Source organism: Mustela nivalis, assembly GCF_964662115.1.
Source record: "Mustela nivalis genome assembly, chromosome: X".
Classification (NCBI taxonomy): Eukaryota; Metazoa; Chordata; class Mammalia; order Carnivora; family Mustelidae; genus Mustela; species Mustela nivalis.
This window is the reverse complement of record NC_139040.1, coordinates 92,454,890-92,471,014: the sequence shown is the minus strand read 5'-3', so window position 1 is coordinate 92,471,014 and position 16,125 is coordinate 92,454,890. Positions and strand designations below refer to the sequence as shown.

Here is a 16,125-nt window from a genome sequence, read left to right as displayed (position 1 = left end):
CTTGGACACCCCCCCCCCATGAAGGTCTCTCTGAAGGGTCATCCTAGCTCCCTAGCTCCCCCCAAGTGTTGGCTGAGGCTTCTGTTGTGGCTGCATCATAGATCAACCTTTCCCTCCACTAAATCCTGCTTCCCTCACTCCTCCCCCGCAACAGGTGTTGTTCCCAAGAGCTCTCCCCAGTAAATCTGCACACAAACCTCAGAGTCTCAGGGCCTGCTTCCAGGGAAGTCTAAGAAAAGAAGCCACAAGAAGAGATATATGTAATATATGTTATATGACACCTCTACTGTTACACAGCAAATATAATATAGTGTGCCTTATGTAATATATCATATATTACATATTACATACTAACCATGTATGTACCTAGAAGGTACATAAACATACCTATAGAACTGGAATGAAACTTTCAGTAAATGATTACCTTTACTATGTGCAATGGAGTTTGATATTTTCTATTCCATTTTCTTCCATTTCACAAAGAAAAACACACACATATGTATATATATATGTATTATGTACTATAAACCAATTATATAGCAAATGTATGATAGAGCATATGCCACATGTAATACATGGCATACATTACTGATTATATTTCCTGGAGTAACAGTTCCACTAAATGGTAATAATCCCACTTACTATGTGTAATATATTTCTTGTTAGAGTCTATTTTCATTTATACTACTGCATGAAGAAAACAAAATCCTGGTTATAAGCCAGTAGGTGACCTGCAGTTTGAACTAAACACTCAGCTACTTTCTCTTTAAAAGGGGGAGATGATTCTCAACTCAGAGTTTGCAAGTGTGCACCACAGAGGACCTGAGACCCAGGAAAGGGTGAGAGTGGTGAGATTTGGTGGAAAAGGTGTCAGACTCTATCTAGGAGTCCAATCCATTACGGAGTCTGCACAACTCCTCCTCTATTCCAGGCTGAAATCCCCAAAGCCTGGATGGTATTTGCAGTATCTGTAGGCAGGTGATGCAGAGGTCTCTGTTCCCCACGCTGAGCCTGCCGTGCGTATACAAGTCCATCACACCCCAACTATAGTAGACACTAAGTAAACACTTGCTAGATTGACCAGAAGAAAAGACTAGAACAGCTGGATAAAGGGGGGTTTCTGAGATGCAGGATGAGAAGGGAAGAATCTTTCACTGAATTTAACAGGTGCTCAATAAATGCTTGCCAGATAACTTCGAAAACAATGGAAAACATTGGAGTTGTAATTATGGAAAGGGGGAGGGTCTTGTCAGTATTCCGTAGATAATTAATAAATGTTTGCTGGACTAAAGGAAAATGCAGCAAAGGAACTTCCTGGAGTGTGGGAGTGGGGAAGGGAAGTCTAAAGGAGAGTGGCTACCAGTACACAGCAGGGGCCCCATTAATGTTTGTTGACTTCAGTGGAGCAAATTTAGCCAAGAAGATGGCTCCTGTGTGAGAGGATGTTGGTGAAGGAATTACAGCAAGTGTTCAAGAACTGCTTTATGGATTGATGGAGAAAAGGAGGTGGTTGTTTGAAAAGAATACGGTCAGAGATTAACAAATGCTTTTTGGATTAATTAGTGGGGGGAAGCAGCTGGGAAGATGGCTGCGAAGGGAGGGAGGGGACCTCGCCAGAATACGGTAGGTGCACATTGTGAACTTTCCAGATTGCATAGACTCAAAGGTCAGATGAGGATTGTCAAAGGGGGAATTAGAGCTTCAAGAGGGGGAGGGAAAGAGGCACTGAATATGAGGACCTTAGTATATAGTAAGTGTTTATTAAACAATTGTGAGGTTGAATGGAGAAAAAGATGTAGAGAATCCAGCCGGTAGTTGGGGTTAAAAGGAAGGGGAACTGAAGGAGGGATCTTCCTAGTATGTAGTAATGCTAAATGGATACCTCCCACACTCTGACACATGGAAACTATGCAGTAAATACCTATAGAGTGAATAAACGGCTCTGAATAGAGAGAAAGGCTGCTAGGTAAAGGCAGCGGGGGAGGAGCGATCTAAACAGTAAAGAGCTGGTACTCAATAAATTTAGGTTGAAGTAGACTCCTGGAGAGAGAGGTCTTGAAACAGGACAGCAACTTTCAGACTTGGAAAAGAAGGCGTTCAGAATGGCCCTTATATAGTAGGAACTCAAGTAAGTGTTTACTGGCTTAAGTAGAAGAAAGACCTTTTGGGGTATGGACTTAAGATTGGGAGAGGGAATCCTACGGACATTGAGGGGAGTGGAAAAAGGGTAATCCTTATAAACTAGGCTCTAGATTAATAAAAAAAAAGACCCTAGGGAGAGGCTTTATGACTGGCACAATTTCTTCTAGGGATAAGGAAGAGATGTCTACTCCCTGCATACAGCAGGCACTGCATATGTGCTTACCGGATCCACTAAAAGAAAAAGACTTTGGGAAGGAGGTGTGTGAACATAGAGCACACAGACAGCACTCCATAAATGCTCACAGGAGCCATAGGAAGAAAAGGTCTCTGGGGGAAGGTGATTAGAATCAAGCACCTGGCAGACAGTACAAAAAGAGATGCTCACTGGATCCATTAAAAGAAAAGGTCTTTGCTGGAAGGTGGGCTAGAGGTAGGCATACAATCACTGGATCCACTAGAGGAAAAGTCTTCAGGGAAGGGGAATGGGGCTGCAGAAGCCTGATCTATGTAAGCTTGATTCTCCATCCATGAAAGGAAAGGCTCTTGTGGTGAGGGCATAGAATCAGGCACACGGTGGTCCTCCTCAAACGCTCCAAGGGGTGAGTAAAAAGAAAAGGCCTCTGGAAAGAGGACTGAAATGGTGCACATACCAAGTATTAGATATTTGATCACTGTATTAACTGGAGACAAGTCTTTATGGAGAAGGTCTAAGGTTGGGTCATGCAGAAGGTGTTCAACACATGCAAACTGATGTCACTGGGGAAAGGGTTTGGGGATGGGGTAAACAGCAGGCAATAAATGCTTGCTGAATACACTGGAGGAAAGAAGCTTTCGAGTAGGCTCACACAGCAGGCAGGGAATAAATTCTAGGTGGGTTCACCAAAGGAAGGGTCTTTGGAGTAGCCTGAGAATGGAGAATAAACAAGGCCCTCAATAAATGCTTTCTAGATCCATTGGAGGAAAAGGATTTGGGGGAGAGTCTGAAGATGAGTCACACACAGAGCCTCAAAAATGCTCATGGGACTCATTTGAGCAAAACACGTTTGAGAAAGGGGTTTGGAGATAGGGCATACACCAGGCACTTAGTAAATGTTTTCTAGGTGCTTTGGAGCAATAAGCTCTTGGAGAGGGGACTTGGAGTTGGGACACACAGAGGGCATTCAATAAAGGCTCACAGGATCCATTAAAGGCAACACTTTCGGGGAGAAGAGGGGATGGGATACACAGCAGGCAATCCACGTTCACTGAATAGCTTGAAAGGTCTTTGGGGGGAGGGTTGGGATGGTGCACATACCACACTCTGGATACATGCTCACAAGATCTGTTAGAGAGAAGGCCTTAGGGCAAGACTTGAGGGGGACAAGACACAGAGCAAACTCTCAATGAATGTTCACAAAATTCAGGGAAGCCAAAGGCTTTGGGGAAGGATTCCTAGAGAAGGCACACTGCAGGTACTTGAAAAATGCTAACAAGATCCATTAAAGGACAAGGCCTTTGGGGTGAGGGTTGGCGGGGGGGGGGGGTGGGGGGGGCGGCAAGGCACATTAGGCTCCGGAACGCTCACAGGATATCCTAAAGCCAAGTCTTTGGGGAAGGAGTTACACAGCAGGCGCCGGATAACTGCTCCCTGTATGGATCGAGAAGGCCGGGTGGGGGGCAAGGGTGGGGCACAGAGGATGCACACGGTATAATAATTTAAAGGAAAAGGGTTTAGGCTAGGGGGCCAGGTGCCTGTTACACAAGCCGTGCTTGGTAAGTGCTCGTCGTGGAACTATCTGGGGACCCAGGCCCGCGGGAAGACGTCCGCGGCAGTTGCTTACCAGTCGGTGTGGGGCTCGTCGATGACCAGCAGCACCCTGGCGGCAGCGCCCCCACGACCTGCGCCCCCAGAGCCGCCGCCCACCTGCTCGCTGAAGGTGGCCGCCGCGGCTGCCGTGGTCTGCTTGACCGCGTTGGACAGAGACGAGAAGAAGCCACCACCCCCCGAAGACCCAGGACTAGGGGCAGCCGGAGAGGCCACAGGGGCAGACGCGGAGGCCCTCTCGGCAGTGGCAGTCGCGGGACCGGGCGTGGCTCCGGGGCTGGGGGCAGCCGGCGGCGGCGGGGGTGGCTGCGGGCGCTGCAGGTCTGTCATGTACCCATTTGGCAGATTGGCCATGAAGTTGCTGTCCGACAGGCGGCGCCGCAGGTAGTTCATGGTTGCGGCGCGGGGCAGGGGGTCCTAGGGGCAGTCTGATCAGGAGCCGCGGGGGCGGACCGCGCGGGGCCCAAGAGCACTGCTGCGCTCCCAGGCACGACGCGACTCTTCGGTTGCCCGCTGCAGACTGAGGTAGCGCTGAGTCGCCGCCGCCGCAGAGCTGTTGGTCGCGCCCGTACCCCCCTATCTCGCGCCCCTCGTGGTGCTGTCCAGCTGGGCCGGCGGCGGCGCGGACGCGACCAAGGCGACCGGGAAGGGGAGTTTGGGGAGGAACGGTGAGTGACGTCAGCGCGCCTTCAGTGCTGGGGAGGCGGTGGCACGCGCCGGCAGGCGGGGGCGAAGGAGCTGTCCGTGGTGCTGAAGGCGGCAGTGCGCACGCGCCACGCCGCATCCTGTTTCCCCTCCCCCTCGTCCGATTGGGGATGCGCAATTTGGGGGGTGGGGGCGGGGTAGATATTTCTCGGGAGGGTCGGGGTGAGTGGTCATGCAAGACCCCCCCCCCACGCCGCCCAATTCTGGTCTTCACACCCAGACGCACCCACACGCAGGTTTCTCTGCAGATACTCAAGTTTCCAGTGTTGATATTCACCACAGAAGTCATGTGGGGTGTGGGGGGAATAGAGGCACACGCAGAGAATCAAAAGTAGAAAAATAACCTCCTCACCGCGACAGATGGGGGTCACAAGCAGTACCCTGTAAGGGGAGATCAATTTCCCATATCCTACGGGCTCAGCTAGGCAGAGAGAGGGTGTGGGGGTGGCATAGACAGCATCAGACAGGGAGACTTGGACACCTGGGCGGGGTACACAGCCTTGCCCTGGGTTGCTGGGGCCTGGAGGCACAGAGGAAGGACACACATGTGGAGATACATATAGACACAAACAAAAGTAAAGAAACACAGAGGCACGTATACACAGAGATCACACTGATCTAGGTATCTACACAGATGCCCAGGGTAACACATGTGGGCATGCATGCATACATGCACGCATATGCCTACACACACACACACACACACACACACACACACACACAGGCACCACACCTACACACAGAGACCCAAGGAAACTCAAACGAACATGCACATCCAGACAAATCACATACCCACAGATGATCACGATAAACCTAGATCTGCCACAAAGACACATTCCCTGAAGCTCCAGACCTGATGTGTGTCCATCTCTGTCCCTCCAACCCAGGCCCTACACACACACAGACTCATTCTATATGCCCTCATTGCTCTGCCCTGGAAAAGCCAAAACCCACCATAACCATCTGGTATCATCAGTGCCCATGGCTGTCTCCCCCGCACCAGAGAACTTTCCACAGACAGAGGCAGACCCATCCTAGGGTATGCACACAGTAGGTGCCAAATGATGTTTGCCACATGAGCAAATGACCTTGATAGTCCAGGCAGCGGGGGCTGTGGAAGCCACCCTGTCAGCTCCTTTAAGATCCTGACTACAATGAAAGTGTGAATCTATTTAAAAGCAATCATTTGTTGACAGCACCCAACTAAGCTGTTTACATGTATTATTTCATCCAACCCTCACAACAATACAATGGGGTGGGAAATGTTCCCATTTTACAAATGAAGGAATCCAGGAGCTCCAATTCATTCTCAAAGGGTCATGTTCACTTTGTGATCCATGCATTTTTTAAAAAAAGAATGTGCTAGAAAGTGGTGTCAGTGTGGCTGAAACAACGTGAGTGTGTGTGGGGGGGGGTTGTGGCAGGAAATGGGGTCAGAGAGGTTAGCAGGGACCACATTGAGCAGGTCCTTGTGGGCCATAGTGAGTGATGTTGGTGGATCAAGTGAGGTAAAAGAAGGTACGGTAAGAAAAAGGCAGATTTGGAGTCTCTCTGTCTGCAGGATTTTCAGGTAAATCATCCATTTATTCATTTGTTCATTCTTTATGCATTAAGTCCTTGGCCTTTTTAAACAAGGTAGTAAAGGTGTGGAGTCTAGAGTCAGAGTATTTAAAGTTCAAACTAGGTTTCCACCATATCCCTGGAAAAGTGATTTATCCCCGCTGAGACTTGGTTTCATCTTTTAAGATGATCACTTGACCCATCTCTAAGGGTGTGGGAGGGGTGGGGGGAGGAGGAAACCTTTATATTTTCACATGTGCTGTGACTTCCACCAGTAATGTCCTTTACCTCTCTCTCAAGGATCATCTTTGGCCAGGATCCCCAGGACTCAGATTCCATACCCTCTTCCCCTAGCCTCTCCAGTCCTCAAGTCCAATACTTACAAACCATTCTCTACTCCCTCCTCCATGCCAGGCAGCTTCAGTCCTACCTCCAAAGCCTTTGCTTTGGCCATTCTTTCCCTCTCTTTCGTGGATGCTGTCTCAGGCATTCAGCATCCCAGTGTTGCCCAGATGGGGAACTCCCATGAATCACATATTTTCCAACATTTAGAAGTATGTGCTTCTCAGTTTTTTGCTCAGTAACTGAAGTAAACAAGCTGTGCTGGACCCATGGTGCCCTCTCTGGGGCACAGGAGCATCTGCAAGTCTTATAGACCTATCTTGCTCCCCTTAGGAATATGTCTCCAGAATGCCTCTTCTCAGGGTTCCTATTCCCACGTTTCTAGGACTCATGGCCCCCAGCATCGTTCCCTTTCTCCAGGTGGCTCGGTTTCCAGAAATTAATGTTTTGGAGATTGTTTTGCAGAAGAATGAGGATTTCCCCTTAGGAGTGTCTCAGCTCTCTGGTGCAGAGGTAGGGCTTCTCTGCACTGTCTCCATCTTCTCTAGCAGGAATGAACAAATAGAAGGGGTTCCATGAATGATTTTCTTTGCTGTGCATTGGTGAACCATGACTTTCAAACACACACCCTTGACATATGTTTGTAATCAGTATTGTACCCACATTTATAACTCACACACATATATGTCCATGACATCTCAATGCACGTGTACATGTGGGCACGTGCACACACACACACACACACACCTATAACTCAGACTGTTATGCACACACATAGGTGTAACTTTACACGCACTCCACATACACTCAATGCATCCTTAATTCTTGCACAGACCTATCGATCTGCATATCACACATACACAAAGATATGTTTCATGATGCCCAAAGTTCCACTGTCTTATAGACATGTACCTCTCGTACCCTCTCCCTTTCAGCTCGTTCCTCCCAAGATGACCCATCAACGACCTATCTTATGGGGGGAATCGACCCAGAGAAGTGAGCACCCTGACAGAATCCAGGTGTCACTCATCTCCCAACTGAACCCTTCCACAGAGGGGTCCCTCCTCTCACACCACACATCATGCTTCAATTGTCCAGCCTGCTACCTTTCTGTGCCTCAGTTTACTCCTCTATAAATGGGAATAACGATAATAGCGACCCTCATAGGCTTGTTGTGGAGTAAATGAATTCATGCTGTGCAACCTAAAACACTACCAGGCACACAGTAAGTACTCTCTAAGTATTAGCTAATACCATAACTATGATGATTCTTGTGATTTGTCTCATCATGAGGGGCTAAGTGTTCAGTAAATGCTAATTAGTGCAGCGCTGAATGAGCAAATGCTAACAGCATTAGTGTCTGGGTTTGTTCCCTTCACTGTGGAGACACGTGCTGTTCTGACTCCTCTATTCTCCATGAGGTCCAGCACTATTGTTAGTATACAGTAGGCGTTGATAAGTGTTGAAAAAAATGTTCAACGAAAGGATCGCATATTCTGAGTTTGTTCCCTCTCTCACATGTCCTCTCCTTCTACCAGTCCTCCTCCACCCCAGATGCCCAGACTTCGTCCTAGTATACAGTAGACGCTATAAAGTGTTGAATGAATGCACAAATACTAAAGGAATATGTGTCTGGGTTTGTCTCAGGGGCCCCTTCTGGCAGGTGCTGACTCTGGCTTCTCTTCGCTCCCGCCCCAGCTCAGAGCACCTCACAGGCACTTCCTCGGTCCACCCCCGGCCAACCGCCACCCCCATTTCGGTCTCCGCTAATTGCGGCATTGGATCTGGGCTGTTGGGAGTGGGTGGGTGCAGGTGTTCACGCGGCTGGGTGCCAACCCTAGCCACGCCTCTGCCGCCTCTGCTCGGTGCCTGATTGATGCGGAGCCCGCCAGCCAAGGGGCTCCGGCGGGTGGGAACCTAGGCATGCCGGCCAATCAGAAAGTGCCCACCAGGGCGAGTAGCCAACCAGAAAACCTGTGACCCGGAGTTCTGCAGAGGGACGTGCTGGGCGCCCCGCAATGCTGCGCAAGGGGTGGGGGTGGGGGAGGCAGACCCTGGAGCTAAGGCAGTGGCACAGGGACTGATACTCCACTTCACTTCTGCCAAACTATGACCACAGTGGAAAATACTGTTTTCCACAACAAGCCACTGTGACCCTGCTTGTGCTGTACCCTTTGGCCTAGAAGATGCTATTGTCCCACTCCTGGGGAAGTGGCCCATTTATTGAGGTCTGGGAGGGCAGGGTGTCAGAGTGGGAGAGGGAGGTGTTAGAGCTTCTCATCCGCAGGATCTTGGCAGGCAGGCACGTGTAGACATGGCCGTTCCTCCTCCACCACCAACCTCTGTCCCTGCAGAGGTTCGCACCGCGGAAATGGTGTCCCCCAGAAGGTCATGTTCTTCTCACCCTGACCTTCGACCACGGTAATGGTGGGCCTGGGGCATTAGAGGGGGAATGGAAGGGAGAAACTCAGGGAAGGCAAGAATGCATTCAACAAACTCTTATTGAGTGCCTACTGTGTCCAACACTATTAGTTAGCTATGAGATACTGGGCAATTTCTTTATCTTCCCTGTACTCATCTGAAAAATGGGAATAATTGGAAGAATAATAAGACCCAGCTTACTGGGCTAAGTGAGGATAAGCGAGTTCATTTTGGTCAAGTGCTCAGGGTGGTGTCTGGTACACAGTTAAGTACTCAATAAATGCTAGTAATTGTTATTAGTTAACAAGAACTACCTTCTCCTACCTCCAAATCCCTTTACATCTCGCCCTATTGCCCACTGGGGAAAAAAACAAGACAAAACAAAATGCCTTGCCCTGGTATTCAAGGCCTTGTTTTGGGGCCCACATGCCTGCCCCCAGCCAATCTTTCTCTCTTCCCCTCTATCCAGACTTAGTCCCACATCCAGAATGGTCTGTGCCTGGCTTGTTCCTCCCACAAGACAAGCATTCCATTCATTCACTCTCACCCCCGTTCCCTCAATCAAATCCATTCATTTCTCTATTCTGTCAAGTGCTTCCTGCCTCCACTCAACACCTCTAACTCCTCTTCAGGACCCACTAGAAACCCTAGAGCTGGAGACTATTTCCCAGATGGCAGACCTTCCATGAATTTAAAATCTCCCACTTCATCTAGCGGCTTGACGTATGTGGAAATAAAGAAGGGAGGAGTGAGTGTTTTTCTGCTCTCTAACACCTGGGCCACCAGGAAACCAGCTTTGGGAAATGGTCACCAGGGTCCAGGACTCTGCTCACGCAGTCTTGACACTGGGAATGCTTTTCCTGACCCCTTTCTGCAGGGTGACACCGGATCAGCTTCCTCGCTCCAGGGCAGGGTGTCAGCCCCCTTTCCCTGTACCACCTCTCCGCATCTGCCTTCTGGCAGGGCCGTGCTGACCAGCAGCCCTCAGGGAACCCACAGGACCTGGGTTCTCTGTGTCTGCAACTGTTGTGGAAAAGGCCTCAAGCGTCTCGGGGTGGTGAGACGTTGAGTGAGATGCGGCGGGACTGAAGGAATGAGTAAGCGGACCAAGGCCTGAGTGACCAAAGGAGCAAATGGAAGTGTAGGTAACCAAGAGGGCCGAGTGCATAGTCACAGGAAGGACTATGCAGTGGCCGTGTTGGCTGAGGGACTGAATGAGAAACTTCCTGAAGGGCACAGAGGCCACCCATTCTCCCCTCAGGAGCCTCTTTCTCGGCTGCTTCTTCAGTGTCTCTCCTCTTGGGCAGGAGGTAGATAAAGGATACTTCTCAAGGCAGGCACCTTAGACCCAGTGGCAGATGTCCTGGTTGTGGGGAGCTAAGCTGACTCTCCCACCCTTACTGCTCACATACGGATCTCGTGACCCCCTTCCTGGGCACGTTCTGCCCCCATTCTGCCCCCTGACTCACGCGAATTTGGGGAGCTCAGCTGTGCAGCGGCGCTGGCGGGTGCGAACGGGGTTGGGTCCACACGGAGGCATGCACAGTCCCCAAGAACTCCACTCCGACCACGAGCCTTTCACTGCAATGAGTCAGAGTGAGAGGTCTCAGTGGGGTGGTGAGAGGGAGAAGGAAAGAGGTGGCAGGGACACGGGGTTCAAGGGAAAGGCAGAACCCCCTCCCCCGCCGCTACACAGGCGGCCCCATCCTCACAGTGGAGTCTGTGGGGGGCACTCACATCTACAGCGCTGGATGTCATAGCAATGACGGATGTCTTGCTGTTCCCCGGGGCACCGCTGACCACCAAAACTACGGCCTTTGCAGCTCCTCGAGCGTGACTGCTGGCCTGGGATCTCCATACAGTTTATACTGCCTACGCTCCTACGGGTGCAGGGGCTCCACTCCTCCCAGGAGGTCCACTCTCCATCCACTGCAGAGACAGGGAGCCAGTGAGGGGATTTGGAGGAAGGAATGATGACTGGGGTAAGGGGTGGCAGTGAGGAGAGATGGGGGCCGAGGCATTGGGGCTGGGAATGGGGGCATTTGAGGCAGGAACAAGGCATCAGCAGTGGGAACCGGGCAGCAGGGGTGGGTGAGGGGCTTAGGCACAGAGACGGCACATCTCGAGCTACTGACCAGGGCAGGACACGGCTGTGTTGCAGATGTGGGTTCGAGTGTTCTCACCAGCACAGGGGAGGCCCCCATGCTGGGGCGCAGGGTGATCACACTTCCGGCTTTCCAGGGTCTGACCCAGGCCACAGGTCACAGGGCAGGAGGACATGGGGCCCCATGCCCCCCAGCCCCCAGCCACTGTGGGGGTGGGGGATAGGTGTGAGAAGAAAGGCCACCTCCATCCCCCACCCCCCTCAGCCCCTAGACCCTTGAAGCAGACTGCCCCAAACTGAAGGGTTCCATGATCACATGCTAGAAGATCTCTGTCCCCTGAGATGGCAGAGCATCTGTGCCCGAATGAAAAACAGAGTGACAGGGGCCTCATCCCTGTGTACCTGGGCAGGGTGGCAGGCTGGAGCAGGGCCGGGTGTCGTGCTCCGACCCTGGGCATGGCTTCCCAGGAGGCTCCTTGGAGGGCTCAGGTGCAGAACACGTGCGGCTTCGTCTCTGGGTAGGCGCTCTGGGTCCGCCATTGCAGGACCCTGAGCAGGGGCCCCAGGGACCCCAAGCGGCCCATGCCCCATGTACTGTAGTGGGATAGGGGGTGTGGGGAGACACCAAGTATGGTCACAGTGTGCTGAAGTCCTCCCACCCTGGAAGTTCCCTTCCGTAACCCCCCAGACCCGTCCCCGGTGCCCGCATCAGTGACCTTCACTTACTGGGGCAGACCTGCTCAGTATCACAGGCCTCAGACTCCTGTGGCGTTCCTGGGCAGTGGCCCCCACACTTGGGGGCAGGTTGATTACATGCTCGCTGACGGGTCCGGGTCCCTTTGGAACAGGTGACAGAGCAAGGCGTCCAGGGCTCCCAGTTGGACCAGCCACCCATCTCTGTGGGAGAGAAGAGAGGGGACAGGAGAGAAGTGGGGCCATCATTCAGGGGTCCTTGCTTCCTTGTGTGCCCCACGTCCTCCACCACACACAATCCACCACCATTGCCTTCCCGTGGGTCCTGTTGCTTCAGCCCTCACCACAGACCATCTGCCCTCCTCCGGACAGTGAGAGGGATCTGTCACACCTGGAGTCAGATCACATCTCTCTTCTGCCCGCCAGCACCCAGTAAAAGCCAGTGTCCTCACCATGGCCCACAAGGATGAGGGGGGAGGGGGTCTCTCCTTGGACCTTGCTTCCCACAGCTCTCCTCCAACCCCACCAGCCTCTTCCTCAGCACTTCGCAAATGTCAGGTGGCGCGGTCCTACCCTCTGGGCCCCTGCCCTGACTGTGAATTCCCAGGGCCAGCCAACTGACAGTGCTCGGCCTCCTCGCTGAGCCTCCTCACCAGGACAGCACGGCTGGTCCTCGCAGGCCTGCAGCTGCCACTCCAGGGTTCCAGGCTCCACCTTCTCAGCACACTGCCCACCGTGGCCTATGCAGCGCCGGTGCCGCAACTGGGATCCCTCGGTGCAGGTCACCGAGCAGGGGGCCCATGCAGACCACTGAGACCATCGTGGGAGCCTGTCGAGGGGAGCACACGTGTGCTACCCTAGCCTGAGCTGGCCAGGGCGGGGGGTGGGGGGTGGGCGGTGTACGGGACTGCAGGGTGAGGGCAGGCATAGGCAGGTGTGCAGGATAAATGCATGTGGAATGGATTGATCAGAGCACCTACCCCTCAGGGATGCTGGGGATCGAACGGGAAGAGGAGGGCACACAGTAAGTACTTAATAATACCACTGACCTTCATGATTGGGGATCTGGAACCCTTTGAAGTCCCCCAAGGCTAGTTCCAGACATGCAGTAAGCAAATGTAGGACTAAGGGCCCATAACTGCTTCAGAAACCTACCAGGCCACCACCATGATTGGTAGCTGGCAAATGGAAACTTCTTAATAGGAGCCATGGTCCCAGTGAGCTCAGAGACCCCGTCAGAGATACCCCAGGTCTGGGGCACCTGGGGCGGCGGGGGGTGGCTGTCTCAGTCAGTTGAGCGACCAACTCTTGATTTTGGCTCGGGTCATGATCTCAGGGTCGTGGGATGGAGTTCCGCATCAGGTTCCACACTGAGCATGTGAAACTCTCCCTCTGCCCCTCCTCCTGCTCTCTCTCAAGAAAAAAAAAATTAAGAAAAGAAATACTCCAGGGGCGCGTGGGTGGCTCCGTGGGTTAAGCCTCTGCCTTCGGCTCAGGTCCTGGGATGGAGCCCCACATCGGGCTCTATGCTCACCAGGGAGCCTGCTTCCTCCTCTCTTTGCCTGCCTCTCTGCCTACTTGTGATCTCTGTCTGTCAAATACATAAATAAAATCTTTTAAAAAATTAAAAAAAAAAAAGAAGAGAAATACTCCAGATCTCTCCCTGGCTCCATGCATGGCATAATACTAAATAGCTGTCAACTGTTGACCTTACTAGGGGTCCGGGGCTGCCTTCCAAAACCCTCAAGCTCCCCACTCCCATGGTGTATCTGGGATATATGCTAAGCTGTGGGAAAACATGTCTGGCATACAGTAAGGGCTCATTACATGTAGGCTGGCGTCATGATTAGGAGCCTAAAGCCACCCTCAGAAATCCTCCAACTATGCCTGACCTCTGCAATGCTTCCAGTAGGCGGGGGGGGGGGGGGGCTCAGTAAATGTAAGTTATGGCAGTGGTTCTCAAGCAGGGGTGACTCTGCCCTGGAGCGGGGGGGGGGTGTCATTTGACAATATCTGGAGGATTTTGGCTGTCACCATCGGTTTGGGGGGAGTTGCTCCTGGCGTCTAATGGGAGGCCAGGGATGCTGCAAAACACCGGCTTTGCAAAGCACAGGTCAGGCTCCCACAACAAAGAATTTTCTGGCCCTCAATGTCAGTAGAGCCAAGGCTGAGAAACCCTAAGCTCTGGTGGCAATTGGAGTCTTGGAGTCACCCTTGGAAACTCCAGAGAAGGAGAGGGCCCAATTCTGGGTGGCCCTTGTACCCCAGGCTCCCCCTCACCTGCATGCCTGACAAAGCTTGCTGCCAGGCTCCTGGAAGCCATAGGCAGGGTTGAGACAGCAGTCTTTCACACTGACACCTCCCCCCAGGAGGCCCTTGCACATGCCGGAGGACTCCTCATACTCGGTGTAGCAGAATACGGTGGCTGAGTCTGGAATAGGGTGGGGGACATGGTCAGCGGTGTGATGAGTCCTGGCGCCCTTGCGGGCCAGCTGGACCCTCCTGCACTCACCTGTGGCCGGCAGCAGGATGAGTAGCAGCAGCAGCAGCTGAGGAACGTGTCCCCGGATGCCCATGTTGAGCACTGCCACCCTACCGGGGAGGAGGCCTGGCTTTGTACAGACTGACCTGGCTCTGGGATCCGTGGCAAAGAGGAACTGGACCAGGAGGAAGTGGGCGGGTAAAGGGCAGCTGGGAATGGAGGGGGCGGGGGAGGCGGGGGGGGGGGGGCGGTGCGAAGGGCGCCATGCAGAGTCCCAGCAGTTCCGACTTCTCTACTGGCACCTTTGCCCTGAAGCCTCCTGCTTCCCACCAACTTCCTGTCTCACTCCTGGTCCGATCTTGCTTGTCACTGTATCCCCAGCAAACACGCCCTGCGCACCATATCTTTAGCACTCAATCAGTGTCCCCTGGGCACATTCTTACTGAGAGGAGATGGAGCATAAACTTCCCAGCTGTGTGACCTTGGGCAAGTCGCTTGAACCTCACTGAGCCTCACCTCCCCGCCCCCCGGACCCCCCCTCCCCGGAAATGCGGTCTCTACCACAATGGGGTCAACCTCACAAGGGTGAAAGGAGCTCAGTGCGGTGCTCCTGACTGAGTGGGGCAGGCAGCGAGATCACTGCTTCATCCCCTTTCCTGAGAGTGAGGTTGCCTTCGGTCAGCCAGGGCAGGGCAGGTCAGCAGCGGGGGAAGTGAGAAGGGGAACTGAAAAGAGTGTGGGGAGAGGGTTTGAGAGTGAATTGGGGATTTCGGCTGTCCCAGGGCTCCAGCTGGGAACACCCCCTCCCACTGGCCTGGGGGAGGGAATCAGCTTGGCTGTGTTCTTTCAGAGTAACCGGGGATGGGGACAACCCCTCCCCCCCGCAGCCTACAGCACAGAGTTTGTTGCAAAGATTGGGAGTTTAAGGTTTTTTAAAAGTCCTCAGAACAGTACCTGGCATGCAGTAGGTGCTGTGTGTTAAAAAACTCCATTCAACACCTGCTAAGCCCCTACTGGGTGTCAGATGCTGTTCCTGGCACTGGACAGAGCAGATGGTAAGAGGGTCAGAAATCCTGGCCCTCGAGGGGCTTATGCTCTAAAAGAGACAGACACAGAATGTCCCCACTCTTGAGGCCTTCCCCAGCTACCCTTTTTGTATGGGACCCCTGTCACTCTGTAGTGCAGGGGCTCTCAAACCTTAGTGTGCCTCAGAATCATCTGGAAGGTATGTCCAATCACAGAGTGCTGCGCCCGACCCCCATTTCTGATTCTGTAGGTCTGGGGCACGACACGAGAATGTATATTTCTTTCTTTCTTTCTTTTTTTTTTTCTAAAGATTTCTAACAGGCTCCTGGGGGGACGTTGCTGCTACTGGTCTGGGAGACACATTTCAAGAGCCATTCTAGCCACTGACACTTCTTATTCTTTGTAGACGTCATCTGTAAAGATGATGCTAAGTGCTCCTTCTTTTACTGTTCAGTCCTTTTTAGCCCCTTTCCATGCAGGTAAAACCAAGCTCCACGGACCCACTCTTTTCTTTCTTTCTTTTTTTTTTAAAGTAATCTCTACACCAAACATAGGGCTCGAACTCCCAACCCCTGAGATCCAGAGTTGCACGCTCTTCCAACTGAGCTGGCCAGGAGCCCCCTCTTTTCTTGTTTCTTATTAGCCCTGATGAGTGGAACTCCAGAGCTCACTTTAAAACCAGGAATCTCTTTAATGAACAAAAAGGAGTCAAAGAAAGTTAGGAAGGCAAGGTCTTGTTTGCTCTGCATTCGTGGAGGGTGAGGTACTGTTCTGTAAATTAGCCCAGAGTAATAGACTTTGATTTGGTCAGGTTGTTAAAAGATAATTTTTTCAAGAATTTTGGTC

General features: G+C 52.3%; 2 protein-coding genes across 3 annotated transcripts in view; both read right to left on the bottom strand.

Annotated features, from left to right (window-relative positions):
* SYN1 (synapsin I) overlaps positions 1 to 4,532 on the bottom strand; it is a 47,278-nt gene extending 42,746 nt beyond the window's left edge. For both annotated transcript variants that reach the window (XM_082718125.1, XM_082718126.1), the window contains exon 1: positions 3,963 to 4,532. In XM_082718125.1, the coding sequence (XP_082574251.1) occupies positions 3,963 to 4,339 (377 nt within the window). In that variant the 5' untranslated portion in view covers positions 4,340 to 4,532. The remainder of the gene's footprint in view (positions 1 to 3,962) is intronic.
* Positions 4,533 to 8,754: 4,222 nt separating this feature from the next.
* CFP (complement factor properdin) lies at positions 8,755 to 14,440 on the bottom strand. Its single transcript, XM_082718077.1, has 9 exons — positions 14,284 to 14,440; positions 14,052 to 14,202; positions 12,425 to 12,600; positions 11,805 to 11,975; positions 11,481 to 11,672; positions 11,110 to 11,283; positions 10,712 to 10,903; positions 10,444 to 10,555; positions 8,755 to 8,986 (listed from the first exon to the last, which is right to left on the bottom strand). Exons 1-9 carry the CDS (start codon positions 14,345 to 14,347, stop codon positions 8,821 to 8,823), a joined length of 1,398 nt encoding a protein of 465 aa, XP_082574203.1. The 5' UTR covers positions 14,348 to 14,440; the 3' UTR covers positions 8,755 to 8,820.
* Positions 14,441 to 16,125: the final 1,685 nt, after the last annotated feature.

What these genes read in the sequence shown, in the direction of transcription:
- CFP (XM_082718077.1), bottom strand. Translation starts at nt 14,347, where the DNA reads ATGGGCATCCGGGGACACGTTCCTCAGCTGCTGCTGCTGCTACTCATC. An exon ending in AAGCTTTGTCAGGCATGCAG is followed by an intron (nt 12,601 to 14,051) that starts GTGAGGGGGAGC and finishes TCCCCTCGACAG; the next exon opens with GCTCCCACGATGGTCTCAGT. An exon ending in TGACATCCAGCGCTGTAGAT is followed by an intron (nt 10,556 to 10,711) that starts GTGAGTGCCCCC and finishes GACTCATTGCAG; the next exon opens with TGAAAGGCTCGTGGTCGGAG.